General features: G+C 36.4%; 1 protein-coding gene across 10 annotated transcripts in view; it reads right to left on the bottom strand.

Annotated features, from left to right (window-relative positions):
* Positions 1 to 16,349, bottom strand: part of LOC107878578 (light-mediated development protein DET1) — a 53,660-nt gene that overhangs the window by 4,025 nt on the left and 33,286 nt on the right. Inside the window, exon 10 of one of the 10 annotated variants that reach the window (XM_047406709.1) lies at positions 5,493 to 6,574. The exons of the other annotated variants lie outside the window; for them this stretch is intronic. Coding sequence (XP_047262665.1) covers positions 6,524 to 6,574 — 51 coding nt within the window. The 3' untranslated portion in view covers positions 5,493 to 6,523. Of the gene's footprint in view, positions 1 to 5,492; positions 6,575 to 16,349 lie in introns of those variants that run through there. 10 annotated transcript variants of the gene reach the window in all.

The following is a 16,349-nucleotide window of genomic DNA, read 5'->3' as shown; positions in this document are numbered from 1 at the left end:
AAGCTTTTGGTAGCGACCAAGTAGGCTAGGCTTATCCTTTCTCTAGATTGTGCCTAATTAATGCATTAGTATAGTATTGTGCCAGCTTTGGGTGGGTATTTCTGGCCGAGTGATTGTTTTAGATGTTTATGCCTTATTTAGCCAATTAGGGCCCCTTTTCGATAAAATTTGGGAATGTTCCCCTTAGTTTAGTATATTATCATCCTTTAGGACTAGAATTAGTGCTTATACTAGTACCTTGGGATGGGATTTGGAAGCCTTAGAATGCATTTGTTTTTATTAAGATTTAAGATGTTTGAATCTGAATATACATCTAATGATCAAAATTGTTTTTTTATCAGCATCTGAATATGCATAATTATTTGAATTATGATATAATAAATATATAATTTAAACAAAGAGCAATTAAATATTATCTAAAGAAATTTTAGAAGAAAAAATTTAAAAAGTATTATTTATGTTTAATTAATATAATAAAATACAAAAAAATGATGCAACCCAGATTTGAAAATTGCTGCATCGTTGTTGTCGTTGAAGACATATCTCTATTACTCAATGCGAAAATTTTATCACATGTTTCAAATTCATCATTTATTTCTTCTCAAAGTGGACTCTTTTTTGGGGCTTTTTTTGAAATGTTGCATTGTATCAGCAAATTACTAGTCTCAACCATCATCCAACATCTATTTAGGCTCAACCATCATTCAACATCCCGTTAGTCTCAACCATCATTCACCGTCCGTTGTTTACATTCAGCTTCAACTTCAATGTCCATCATGGCTTGTAGAATGAATTGGCGGCAAAGAACCAGTACAAGTGACTGCTGCTAGGGTTTTGGGGAAGAAGATAAAGATGAAGATTAAACCCTAAGTTGAAGAATAAACACTAAGTTTGCTATTGAAAATTACCATTAATAATATGAAATATAGACTAAGAATTAGATTCAAGAACACGATTTATAAGTTCAAAAGAAAAATTTAGAATGGTTGATTGATCGTTGACAGAGATGGGAAAGCTTTGAGAAAGGAAAGAAAAAAGAGCATGAGTTCTTGAGCGAGAGAAATAAAAGTGTGTAGTTTGAGTCTGAAAGGTGTCCACACACCTTAACAGATCTAATTCGGCCAGATGTAGTCAAAGCTATTTGGAGATATTTTTTTAGAAAAACAAACGCACTTAATGGGCTAAAGTCTGAATCACTCAGATTCAGACCTCCACTAAGTGCAAACAAATGAGGCCTTAGACTAGATTCGGGAAGGTTCTGCCTTAGATTAGGTTATAGAACCCTTTAGTGAGCCTACTACCCTTTTTAGATAGAATGTTTGAAATGAAGCTCCTTTAGCTTAGTTGGACTTGTGTTTACTAGCTTAGGTTATTACCTTGGGATGGGGGTTGACCTAGACTTAATTACTCACCTGTTTAGCTTTTTGACCACGGTGAGATAGTAATTGACGCTTGACTGCCCTCCTACCTAGAAATGGAAACCTTTTGAGACATGGTGGATTTAACTGAACTTACTAAACAAACGGACTGGTGAATAGGCTAGAAACCCCTAGAATTAGGCTAGCTATTCCATGCTTATGTATATATATTTCATTTCCGATTCAATTCTGGTGTAGGCTCTATTGCTATTGCTATGAATTTTGGTACGAGTTGGCATAAACTCAGTTTATGGTTATGGTTTGCTCTTTATTAAATCATCTGTTAAGGTTACGGTTTGCTACTTATGAGTTCAAATTCGAGTCTGGCATCAGTCTATGACTATGATTTGGGTGTTCTAGTGTTGATTATAGTAATTACTAGGAGTTCTAGCAATTGTACTTGGTTCTGGTATGGCAGTTCTAACGGGTGTATATGGATCATTTGGCCTCTTGTTATTATCCACTATTCTTGGTTCAGCTTTTTGTTATGATACACTGGTTCCAGTTCAAGCCCGGAATATACTTCCATTATAGACCTGAAATTGGAAAGTTATTTAGGATGGGTACAGTTAAAGGTTATACGTTATACGATGAGAGGGGAGTATATCGTGCATATCGTCCATCTTGGCCTGTTATGAGTTATTTCAGTTATTTATGATTCTTACTTCAGATTTCTGGGGCTTATAGGGGCTCGATAAGGTTAGTTATATTCTTATGTATGCCTTTTGGGCTTATAGGGGTCCAGTTAGGTTGTAGATAGTCCTTTACTTTTATTCTTGAGTTACTTCCTTTATCGCATTTGCCGAGCATAGCTGGGTATTTACATTTCTACCCCTTTAGTATTGACTTTAGCTTACATTCTCACACCTTAATAACGCTTTTACTATATTTGAGCTCAGTCGGTCGATGATGCCGACTAAGTACTCATTGTTTTGGTACTAATACTGCACTTCTGCATTTTTTTCTGATGCAGATCCGAGTATGAGGCACCACCGCTAACACTATCCTCAAGCCTTGCTACTGATCCGAAGACGAGGTAAGCTTTCTAGAGTCCGGAGCTGATCCTCCTCCTTCTTGTTCAGTGATAGTTTCGTATTTCCAAGACCACTGTGTATATATGTATATTTTGGATAAAATCTAGTACTCTTCTTTTCATTATAGTGGCTCTTGTACCGATCTTACCAGGACTTGAGAGGGAGTCATTTTGTATATTGTGTCCTCTTCCCTTCCTTGTACAATATGTTATATATGTATATCTTTTCTGCTTCCGCCTATATTATTTTATTGTTGGTTTCATTCTTGTTTCCCTCTTATCTCCTACCCATTAGCCCATTACTTGTCTTTCCGAGCTATGGCTTAACTTACCTACTAATAGGTTGAAGTAGGTGCCATCATGACCTGAGAAATTAGGTCATGATAAATATGTTTTAGACACTTGATTGCAATAATGAAGCGCACATAAAGTGAGGCGAAGCACTCAACACGTTTTGAACCTCGCTTTAGGGCTTAAGAGTGTTTTAAGCACGCCTTTGATAATACTGGTTTGCATTTGGTCTCAAATATGCCTTATTCATTAAAGAACTTGTTCAAATTTGCCCCTCAAAACTAGCGAAATTCATATTTTTTCAATTAACCATTTTGTTTAGGTCAAAGGTCTATTTGACTTCTATTTCTAAAATGACTAGAGGAAGAACAAAAAAATTAAAGGAAAAGTAAGAAGATAATATGTAGAAGTTTTGTTTGCTTAATAAGTACACATAAACAATGACTAATAGTTTTCTCTATGAAGATCATTACTTCTTTGTCTACGTAATTGCGATCAAATGCATAAATTTAGTTCATCATAAATAAAATTGATATTTTATCAATTTTTTGTTTGATATCACAAAATTGCAATTTTTTCAGCACGATTAAAACTTTTGTTAAGCACATAATAACTCCTTCCAATTTCTTCATTTGCTTTAATTATATCTTACATATTTAAGAATTTCAATTTGATATTGGGTTCTTGAAGATTATTATATATTTTCCCTTAAAAATGTTTAATTTTCTTAAATTTGTTTTCTATTTAGTTGTTGTTAGTTTATTTGAGCATTTTAATATTTTATTAATTTGTCTCATTTGATTAAGCATCTTAATGTTGGACTTTAGCGCATGCATGGCTTAAGTTACATTTCTTGGCAGCATTCCTCACCTCAATTGCCAATTACTCTTAATGAGTTAATAGCCTTTACTTTGGCAGAGAACGTGAAGGCTATTGTTGCTGCTGTAATATGAATTAAAAGCATTTTATCTTGGATAGTGGTGGATGAACTTGGCCACCATTATTCTTGAAATTCATGTAACCTCCAACTCTTTATTCCCCCGTTATTCTATTCTTTATGTGGTAACTCTTGCAACCTTTGTAACGCTTGTAAATTTTATGTTATTTATCTCCCACTACTTCTTCATATTCATTGCATGAAAGACTTCCTCTTCGATAAATAATAGAGATATTATTTTTCTACACACAAGATAATAGGGAGTTCACAAAAGATAGTAAAAAGAGAGTTCATTAGTTGAAGGGAGGTGTTTTTTATGTGGAGCTTTGAACTCAACTCTTGTCCAGAGTTGTTGAGTTGTTCTTTATGAGAAGACTGTCGTATCCTGGAGGGAACAAGTCAAGAAAATTACTGCTGGACCGGTGAAACAGGCTTGATCCGCGCCTCAGCCAAAGAAAAAGATAATTTGATTTTCTTCACTTGTAATTTTCAGTTATAATATTTTTTGTAATTTCACCAACAATTTTAAGGAGATTCAATGGCAACAACTGAAAAATCCGCGGATGTCAAGATGGGAGATCTTAACAAGCCATTCCGGCTCAACGGTACTCACTTGAAGAGGTGGAAGGGTAAAGTGTTTTTCTACTAAAGTCTTCTCAACGTTTCTTCTGTGTTAACTGAGAAGAACCCAAACAAAGTAGATAACTCTGTCATAACCGACGATGAACTTATCTCTCTTCAAGAAAAAGCTGAAAAGTACGATGGTGACTCCTACAAGTGCCGGTATTTTCTTTGACTATCTTATAATTTTTTTTATTATGATGATAAAACTTACTCTAGTGCAAAGAAAATTTAGAAAACCTTACAGAGTAAGTATGACACTGAGGAGGTGGGAGCGAAAAAATATTCGGCTAGCAGATTTTTCCGTTTCCAAATGATGGACAACAAGTCAGTGGTAGACCAAGCTCAGGACTTCACACTGATTGTTGGAGAGCTGAGGTCTGAGGAAGTCAAAATTGGAGATAACCTTATTGTTTGTGGCATAAATTGATAATCTTCCACCTTCATGTAAGGAATTTCAAAAAACTATGCGCCACAAGCAAAAGAAAACTTCTCTTGGGACTTTGATGATGAGAATCCGCATAGAAGAACAACCAAGGGATCAAGATGCACTTTTGCAAACAGAAGAGAACATCACGCCAACACCAACACGAACACCACCATCATCAACCATTATCAGCCAAACCAACTCATCCATCGCAAGCAGCAACACCGCTAACTACCACTAACACATCATCAGCATCCACACATTCTTCGATCATCACCACCACCACCATTGTCACAGGTATCACCACCTCTACCATCACTTCAACCACCATCACTGCTACAGTATATCTCTACTAATAATCATCTCCACCATCATAGCCAACAGCATCTTCAACTACCAGCAACATATCGTCAACCATCATGCATTCATTTTTAAGCTATCACAATCAACACCTCCATCTACTAACATCAACCAACTTCACATCACTACCACCACCCTACCAATCGCCACCATCATAACACACTAGAATACCAAACATCTTTACCATCACAACTATCACCACCAAAATTACTAATCACTAACATCAATCCACCACCATTACAAACCATCTTCATTATCACTAACAAATATAAATATTTTTTTCAATCAAATAATAATTTTATTGTATTAAATTAAATATTTTTCTAATATATATTTATTTTTTATTTGAATTATATTTTTTATTATATATGCAAATAAATAAATTGCGCATATTAAGATATTGAAAAACAAATAGTCTTAACCATTTAGTTTTCAGATCTGAAGACAACATCTTAATCATTCAGATATGCATTCAAATTCAGATGTCTGAATCTTAATAAAAACAAATGCAGCCTGAATCCCACCTTCTCTGTAACTCTAAGCAAGTAACCCCAATTAACATGGGCATAAGATTTTTCAGTGTCAAGCTTGCAAAGAATTTCAGCTTTCTTGCTTTAGTCTTGACCCTACAGCTTCATTTGCCACTGGGACTGTATTTATAAGTTGCCTACCTTTCATACATGTCATTTGTTGTGAGGCGACGAACTTTCCAATCACCCTTTCAATCTCTCAATTAGGACTTTGGAAAAGATCTTCTATGTATCGATAATGGACAAAATACGAAAGACAAAACAAACACGAAAACTAAAAGAAACGATAGAATCAAAATACAGAAAGATAAAGATAAAAAACATAGATAGATAAACCGATACAAGAAGATAAAGAAAAGAACCAATATCAAATCCAACAACCTCCCTCTTGATTACGAACAAGCAATGATCTCTTACATAGACCACGAGGGAATCAATCTCCCACGTAACCCACATTTCTAACTGATTGTTAACACAATCTAATCGTAGCTTTCACTCTCTCCAGTGTATTTATAATAATATGCAAAAACTATGAAAACTGAAGGAAACTACTACTTATAATCATGGGCTATTTATCACAGTTATAGGCCCAAAAGTGACCCATTTCAACAGAATGAGCACATGCCCACGCATGTGAGGGGCGCAGATGACATGCTCTCCCCATTTGTTGGCATATGTCACCATCTCCTGGAGCATATTGGGGCGCATGTCACTCCAGCATGCCTTCTAGCGCCTCTTTTCTTCCCCACAACCTCTCCAATGCATTCCTTGACTCCAAGCTACCCTCCACACGTGGTATTGTACTCTGAGGGGCTTGAAAAGGGTACTCCAAACATGTCCTTGCATACTTGAAACGATCATGACTTGGACCCTTTGTGTCGGCCTTGAATTATGGATCTTGTGAGGTTAATGTCGATTTGGCTTTGTATTTTCCTCCCCTTCTTGAAAAGGATTGACCTTGAATCCAAAATGAAAACACATGAGGCGGGCAAAAACCCAATACGTCCTCAAAGCATGAGGGTTAGCACAAGGATTAGCAATAATATTTCTACGCCAAGGGGGCACACATTTGATATAAACCAACAAGTCTTTATTATCAATGAAACGAACTCATCATACAATGCACAAAGGTGTTGGCTATAAGAAGCATTATGAATCAAGGAAACTACCAAAGTCGTAAGACACTAGTGTTTCTTTCATAAGACCATACCCAACAACTCCCACCTCTATCTAAAACAAATCTAATATCAGAATGGACATCATCAAATGCAAAGAGGTAGTAAAAAAAGGTATGAAGAAGACGAGTCTCATCCTAGGTGTTTCCATACGCAAGAGTATCAAGGCACTCAAGAAAGCTAGCAATCAAGTCACTAGAGTTGGAACAACCAAGACGGAGTCAAGTCATTAGGGTGCAACTTACCCTTCCTTCCAAGACATCACCAGCTTACACAAAATGAATTTTCAACACAAGCATGGTTATCATTATAGGTGAACATAGGTCGGGTTGGTTTGATTTTCTATTGAAAAAAAAAAAACCAATTATGTCGGTTTATTAAAACTATAAACCAAATCAAACAAACATAAAATCGGTTTTTCCGATTTAGGTTTAGTCGGTTCTTTTGATTTTTTCGATTCTTCTCATTTTTTTTATAATCTTTATTTTTTACAATTATATTGTGATTGAAGTTTAGATCAAGTATGTTTTCACTCATGTGCTAATAAAAAATCACAATTATGAAAAAATGAGAAGCGAAAAACTCTCTTGAAACTAAAAAAATAAGATGAAGAGTGAAAAGTTTAGGTTTTAAGTTTATATTGAATTTTGGATCATTTTATTAGCAATTAATGGATAAATATTACAACTTAAAGGCCCAAATATGAATATATATATGTATATATACACACACATCTACTTTCTAAATATTGAAAATTAATAAAACTAATTGAAAAAGTATTTAAAAAGTAGATTATAATTAATATTTTATGTATAAAAAGTTAAATTATTTACATACATAATATATATATATATATATATATTATGTCGGTTTGATTTGGGTTCGATTTAACTTTTTTTTTTGTTAACACCAAATCAAGCCAAGAATGGTCGGTTTTTTTTTTCAAACGCCAAACCAACCAAACCAAACCATAAGTCAATTTTTTTTCTCAGTTTGGTTTGGTTTCGATTTGGTTTGACTTGACGGTTTGGTCTGTACACCCCTAGTTATCATCATAGGCAAGGAAATAGAAAAGAAAAGGAGTTAAGGACACCATTTTAATCTAAATTACTCTTAAACATAAGTAAGTACACAAGAAGATGAGACAAGACAATTTAAGCACATCACATCTTTTCCCTTCAAGCAACTTCCCAAAGAAGTGCATTCACTAATGCAGTCATGCTATTTGAGGAATTAGAGGACCTATGAGAAACCAATTCACTCCAAAACAAATGGTATACCCAAGAACTTGGGTTGCCTCTATTCACGATATTTAGCATAATCCTAAGTGTCTTCTATCACTTCAACTTGTCCAACCACATAAGTGTGATAAGGATTAGAAAATAAGAGTTGGGCACCGAGCATGCACCAAGGATTCTTCCCAAAGCAACAAATAGATTGGGCATTTAGATTGCAAGACCCACACAATTTAAGAACAAAAGACATACACCGTGAAGAAATCTTGGAGACACTAATACTCTCATGGTATAATATGATATCAATCAATTTCAACGGTCTACTCAATATGAGAAAAATATCATCATGCCGCCAAGGACCATTAGGAATAGGAGGAGGTAAGTACATACCTTGGAACCAAGGTCTAGAACTTGTTCAATGCACCAACTTGGACCATGCATGGTCCTCTTGATTCTTGGTAGGAGCTCCCTTGGTAGGGAACTCCCTCTTTCGATACATGGGGTTAGATGTTTCACCCTTTTTTTCATCAAAGTATCCATCAATCCTTAGGAGTTGCTTTAGAATCCTCGCACCATAAACTTTGGAGTACCTAGATAAGAAATCATCTAGGTCTTCAAACCTATGCTTGTGAAGGATTTTCTTTAGATCCTCCATTGGGAGCATTTTCTCTTGATCCTGCGAGAGAGAAGTATTGGTACCAGGCAAAATGCTAGCACCATTGTTAGTGTGTAACAAGGACTTGGGGTTGAGAATTTCCACAACTAAATGTTCCTTGTCTACCTCCTTCAATTCAATTCTTGGCTCAACATTCACACTAAACTCCCCTTTTTTCCTTGCTTACGGCTACCTTTTATGCTTGACAAGCTACCTTTTATAGAGGTTAGATGTCCTTTCATACTTCCCAATATTCAATTTATATCCTTAATCATCCCCATAGAAACTTTGATGTCTCACTTTCATAGGACTTTGACCTTTCTCAACCATAGTACCTAACAAGAAGAAACACTAAACAAAACAACAAACAAGTTGGCGTTAAGAAATCAACCTCATAATCTCTCGAAAGACACATTTGTTTACTTCACAATAGGCGTCACTAGCGTTGAAAGATCATTTCTACTCCATTGGAAGACGTGGTGTCGATTGCTACTCAGGGTCGGAATGAATTCTTTTTTGAAAAAGAATAGACGACTCAAACAAATAAACACGAACTTGAACCAAGAAATAACAACGAAACAAAAAGAGAAAAACACAAGAAACAAGCGAAGAAAGAAAAACTGACTCAAAGACTAATTAATCAACTAAGTAGATCAATACTAGTTTTTAATTAGTTAGGAATCAAGAAAAGAATTTAGGAATCAAGAATTGAAACTAAGATTATGGAACCTGAGTAACATGGGATTTGGAGTTGTTGAGATGTGGGCGAAGGGCATGTCGAAAAGATTAGCTGGAGTCTCCGGAAATTAAGCCTTTGTGCACCCTTTTGGTACTTATTCACTTGGATTTTTCCTCTTTTGGAATATTCCTTTAGCATAAACAAGTACACCCTCTTTTCAAACAACCTTTTAGAATGAATCTTCTTCTTGAAGATTTGAATGTCTTCATAACACCAAGAACAATGTGAAGATTCAAAATTCATAACTTTCTCATTTTAGCTCGGAAATCCACGAAATTTTAAATCTAGGTTCCCTTGAACATAGAGAACCTCTTCCAACAATTTTTAACACTCAAATCCACACCAAAATTTTCATATTGTTAAACCCATTTGCAATTTTCTTGAAGTTTCAAACTCAAAAATGGTGGATTCTCCAAAACCTCTCCAATCAACAGTAAATTTTATGGTCCTTTTGATATGAGAAACTCTGTAGTAACCCTTCCTTCAATCTCAACCCAAATTTGACAAATCTACTCAAAACTCAAGAACTCAACAATTGGGTTTTCTTTAAATCTACACAAATCAAACCCAAATTTTCAGATTCTGACTCAAATAACATTAGATAAAACAAATTAGTGTTGAATCTACAAGAAAATTCTTGGATTTTTCTTGAAAATGTTTTTTTACTCTTTTTGTTTTTGAAAAATAACAAACTAAATACTAGAATCGTGGGACCGATCCTAAGGTCGGCTCTGATACCAAATGACAACGGGCAAAATACGAAAGATGAAACGAACATGAAAACTAAACAAAGAATCAAAATACGGAAAGACAACGAATAGAGAAACAGATAAATAGATAGATGGATAGACACACACAAGAAGATAAAAAAGGACAACCTATAGATATATCAAATCCAAAGACGTCCCTTTTGACTACCAACAAACACCGATCTCTTACACAGACCACGAGGGAATCAATCTCCCACGTAATCCATGTTTCTAAACAATTGTTCAATACAAGCTAATCTTAGCTCTCACACTCTCAAGTGTATTCATAACAATATGCAAAAACTAAGATAAATGAAGGAAGGAAACTACTACCTATAGCCATGGGGTATTTATTATGATTATGGGCCCAAAAATGACCCATTTCAGTAGATTGTGCACATGCCCATGTATGCCAGGGCCCAGGTGGCACTTGCCCACGCATGTGAGGGGCGCAAATGACATGCTCTCCCCATCTGCTGGCGCATGTCACCATCTGCGGGAGCATGTTTGGGCGTATGTCACTCCATCATGCCTTCTAGCTCCCTTTTTCTTCCCCATGAGCTCTCCAATGCATTCCTCGACTCCAAGCTACCCTCTACACGTGGTATTGTACTCTTGGGGGCTTGAAAAGGGTCCTCCAAACATGTCCTTGCATCCTTAAAATGATCATGGCTTGGATCCCTTTGTGGAATCGGCCTTGAATTATGGGTCTTGTGAGGTTAATGTCGATTTGGCTTGTATATCATACTTCCTATTAGGCTTATGGATCTGAAATCCCTCAAACTTATTGGCACCTTTCTTCAAAGGAATGGGGGCAATAAAAGTAGCATGAAGCTTCTTTAAAATATTTCATGCACATAGTTCTAAAAAGCCTTCATTATATCATGTTTAACAATGTCCCACCATTTAATGAAGAAGTCCATAGTGACGCCGTCAGGTCCTAGGGCTCTGTCCTTTGTACACAACTTGAGACACTTCAGCACTTCCTCTTCTTCGAAGTTTTCCTGTAAACTCTCTTTCTTCTCTATAGAGATGACTGAACAATTAGAGAAATCGCTAGTAGGTCTCTATAGTAAAGTGAAGTTTCTGTGAACAACCTCTTGATAAAAATCAACTCTCTCTTTTTTAATTCTGTTTGTATCCTGTACTTAGTGTTCCTATCTCCCTCTTTCAACCATAAAGCTCTCGATCTTTGTCTCCATGCAATTTCTTCTCTTTTGATCAAGTTCTCATATTCCAGAAGCACGACACCTTTTTCTTGTGGACTCTTCAACTGTTAAGAGTTCTATTTTTAACCACTTCTTCAAAATCTGCCAGCTTCTCTAGCAAATTCTTTCCCTGTATGCCTAGATTTCCTTGATCCTCTCTGCTCCGTTCCTTAAGTTTATTCTTCGCGGGTTTCATTTTGTAGGCCAAAACATAATCAAGTCTCCCCACAAAAGAGGATAATCAAATTGAGAGAGGATATTACACACCAAAATCAAATAAAAGCTTCTTTCTGTATAGAGCGGAAGTGGGTGAAATTAAAGACAGATTCAGACAAATATGAAGGGAAAGAAAAGAGAGGTAGCATGTGAAAGGGTCAAGAGGAACTATACCCACCAAATCTGAAAACAATCACATAGGAAAGAATGTGTCGAGGTACTGAGAGATATATACCCCACCCCCTTAAACCAAAGCAAGAAAGTTGTACTTCCCAAGGTAGGAGAAAGCATTAAAAGCGTAAAGAATATTCACACAACCACCAAAGTGCACGTGTATGTTGTTGTTTTTTCTTTATAGAGGTACAACATGCATGAGAACTGTAGAGAGGAAAATGCTTGCCAAACTAAACGAAAGAGAATGTTTACTGACACATTGTTGTGCGTAAAACTGTAGACAGAATTAATGGAAACACAAGATAAATATCCCCACCAAACAAAACAAAAAACTTTGTTTGCTTATAGAGGAAAGCACATTTCTTTCTTTACACAGAGAACATATGTGAAAGTCTAAAGAAACAACCAACAATGCCAAACCCAACAAACAAACATAAACAAAATCTTCCTAGCATCCGTAAGGATCCAAATCTTGGGTCAGGTTAATTAAGGATACTCCGAAATTAACCCATCAATGAATATCCCTCATCGAACTCATTCAAGATTGGGTAGTTACCTTTGTGTAAGTTAAACTTGATAACCCTGCTCCATGCCTAGCTCAAGAACTACTTTCTACCTCCACTTTGGATTAGCTTTTTTCACCACATTCAACATTTTGAAAAGAAAAGAAATTCCTTTATCTCGCAATACATGCACATTGCATATCATAAAAATTGTTTGAATAATGCAATTCCATTTAATTCCCAACCCATGGACTATCACTTTAAGGAACAAGTGTTGATTACTACATTTAAAAAAAAAAATTCAGTAGCATCTCAGTCTTGGGATTTTGAATATCTCTAGCTTGAACTAAGAAGAATATAGGGTAATGCTTAGCTAAATCTTTTTTCTAATACTAGAGCTGCTAAGACCATAATAAGCTCTAAATTCAGGAGTTTCTGCTATAGGCGAACATATGGGAAAGATTGTATTTTTGCTGCAAAAGACCGTTTTATCAGGTAATGGATACACTGTAAACATTTCTTTAGTTATGTATTATCCATAACTTAACAAACAAACAGAAAAATTGCATGCATCAGGGATTGACTTGGAAATGGTGATCAAAAAGAGCGTGGATTGGGGTTCTATCAAAGATTTTTTAGCCAATAACTCTTCCGATTGACTAAGACATAAGGGAAAGGCCAACGCGTCAAAGTCATATAAGGTTCAACAGTCGACCTTGTTAAAATATGAGTACCAAAGGAAATAGTATATAAGACCCTACTAGGAAAAGGATTGTAATATAATGTCTATAAATAGGGTCTCAATGTAATTATGTAGATATACAATTCAATAATATTTTCTCCATTACTTCTCACATGGTATCAGAGCGTTGGTGAGAAACATTTGGAAAAATAGTCCGCCAGTCAAGTGCGTCACCTCTGGCGATTGTACAAGTTGTTATTGTGTTATCTTCTGCTTTGTGGGTGTTGTGTGAAATCCAACACTATCAAGAGGATCGGAAGGCTCGGGCGACCAAAACCCGACTAGAACCACCGGAAAACTCTAAGCCAAGCGCTCCCACGCGCCAGTCGAAGTTGCGTTTTTCTGGTGAGATTTGTCACGCACCGGGAGAGTGAGAGATCCTCCGATTGTTTTCCTAAATTGTTCCTTTTCTGTTGGTCACCCAAATAATCCGACCACATTCCTCTTTAAGTTTTTTAGATTTTGATCATCAAAACCCTAGTTCCGACACCTTCATAGCTTTTTTGCGGTGAGTTTTCCAGCCAGATTTGAATTATAAGACATTTAGATGTCTGTTTCTTGTTGCTTTTAAGTCAAAATTAAGTAGATGTCTTTTGGTTGTGATATTTTTGGCTCCAAAAATCCAGGAATTAGACGTTAAGCCCTATGATCACTTCGGAACCACTAATGAGAAGTTCAAATTATTTAGCTTGGGCTTTCTCAGTTGAGTTGTGGTGCAAAGGTTAAGGTGTCCAAAATCACTTAAAGATCAATGCTCTTGTGGTAGATGAAAAGGCAAAGTCTAGTGAAGAAGACGGAAAAGCCAAAGAGCAATAGGAGAAAGTTAACGCTCAATTATGTACTCTCTGATGGTGATCTATTGATTCCAAGTTGATGCTCCTATTTCGCCCATTCCAGACATCTTATTGAGTTTGGGAAAAGGCTCGTGCTTTATACACTGACATATCTTGTTTTTATGGTGCAATATCTCAAATGACCAACTTAAAGAAACAAGAATCTGATATGTCTACTTATTTGGGACAGGTACAAGCAATCATGGAGGAATTTGAAACGTTGATGCCCGTTACTACAGATGTGGAAAAAACAACAAAAGCGATAGATGTTTCTAGTTCTTACACTTGTTGGACTTCATCTTGCCACGCCTCCCCGTCACAAAGTAATTTCATGATCCATTGTTGACTCCTCTAGTCTCGCATCTCAAACCATGGAAAAACGAACATATCAACTTATAGAGAATCGGCGAGGAGGAGGTCGTTTTGGAAATCTTTATTAAGTGTAGTTATTGTCATACGCTTGGACACCCTCAGGACACATGTCATATTTTGAATGGTCCACCACCCATTTATGATCCTATTGCTATAAAGGAATATAATGAGCTCCTTCGAAATCAAGCAAGCACGCAAACATCTCAACAGCCTAATCGACCATCCAATAATGTGCATATTGCTCAAACAAAATATGATGAGTTCCTTCAGTAACAAGCAAGTAGATGTCTCCAAAAGTAGCCTCGGTTGCTCAGCCTAATGCTTCCATTGTTGGTAATTCTTTTGCTTGTGTTTCACAGTCTAGTCTAGTCTAGTACTCTTGGATCATGGGTCATGGAGTCGAGCGCATTTGATCATATTTTTGGTAACAAATAACTTTTGTCTGATATTGTTTAACAATTTCTTCCTGCTGTCACTCTCGACTTTGTTCTTTATGTCCCTGCTATCCTTTTAATCTTGCGTCTGTTAGTCGTTTGATGCGTGTCCTTCATTTTTTGATGACTTTTTTCTTATGTAGGACCTAGTACGGGCCAGATAATTAGCAGAGGACATGAATCACATGGCCTTTACTATCTTACCTCTTCAAATTACTTCACAGCATGCTCCATTACACACACTCCAAACCTAATTCACAAATGTTTAGGACATTCGAGTCTATCCGAGCTACAGAAGATGGCGCCTAGTTTGTTTAGTTTATCCACATTAGATTGAGTCGTGCCAACCTGGGAAACACACCCGTGCCACATTTTCACGTAGCATTGAGAGTCGTTTAGAGTCTATTTTCTCATTAGTTCATTATGATATTTGGGGTCCTAGTAAAGTTCGTTCGATGTTAGGATTTTGTTATTTTGCATTGATGAATTTTTAAGATACGCATGGGTTATCTTAATGAAAGATTGTTCTTGAGTTACTTTCTATATTCAAAAGTTTTTTGTTTAAAGTTGATATTCAAAAGTTTAGGTGACGAAATACAAAATCAATTTGGTTCATTTATTTGTACTTTTTTGAAATGATAATGCCTTAGAACATTTATTCTCCTAGTTTCAGGGATTTATGACTCACCAAGACACTATTCACCAGACGTCTTATCCGGCAGAACTGTATAGCAGAAAGGAAAAATAGGTATCTCATTGAAATTGCTCGAGCTCGCCTCATTGAATCCAATGTTCCATTGCGTTTTTGGGGCAATGCAATCCTCGCATCTTGCTAGCTAATTAATAGAATACCATCATCTTCTATTCAAAATCAGGTTCCCATGTCATATTGTTTCCTCGGTCACATCTTTACTCGACCCCTCTTGTGTCTAGGGGAACATATGTTTTGTTTATAACTTAGCCCCAGGAAAAGAGAAATTAGCCCCTCGGGCTCTCAAATTTGTGTTCCTTGGTTACGCTCGAGTTCAAAAAGGGTATCATTGCTACACCTGATCTTCGCCGCTACCTTATGTCATTCGATGTCACATTCTTTGAATCTCAACCATACTATACATCTTCTAATCATCTTGATATCTCGAAGGTCTTACCCTAACCTCCGGTCATACCCACAACAACCTTTGAGGAGTCTATGATTACTTCTACAAATCCATTTGCAGTGCCACCACTTTCGACTTATCATCGTCATCCGCGTCAAGCATTTGTCCCGAATGATTCATATCATGCATCAGATGTTGCTCCCACTACGTACTTGCCTCCTTCTAACCAATCGGTTGCACTTCAAAAAGGATTACAATCCACTTGTGATGCTTACCCACATTATACATTCTTGAGTTATCGTCTATCATCATCCCTTTATGCTTTTGTATTATCTTTGTCCTTTATTTTCAACCCTAAGACTACACGTGAAGCACTTTCTCATTCAAGATGGAACCAATCTATGATTGATGAGATGTCTTCTTTACATACGTCTGGCACTTGGAAGTGTGTTTCCCTTCTTGTAGGTAAATCTACTGTTGGTTGGCGTAGGGTTTATGCAATCAAAGTTGGTCCAAATGGTCAGATTGATTGGCTCAAGACTTGCCTTGTTGCCAGCAAGTATACTCAGATTTTAGGCTAGATTATAACGACACTTTCTC

This window comes from Capsicum annuum, chromosome 1, assembly GCF_002878395.1.
Source record: "Capsicum annuum cultivar UCD-10X-F1 chromosome 1, UCD10Xv1.1, whole genome shotgun sequence".
Taxonomy (NCBI): Eukaryota; Viridiplantae; Streptophyta; class Magnoliopsida; order Solanales; family Solanaceae; genus Capsicum; species Capsicum annuum.
Note: the sequence above shows the minus strand (reverse complement) of the source record. Positions and strands in the feature narration are given on the sequence as shown.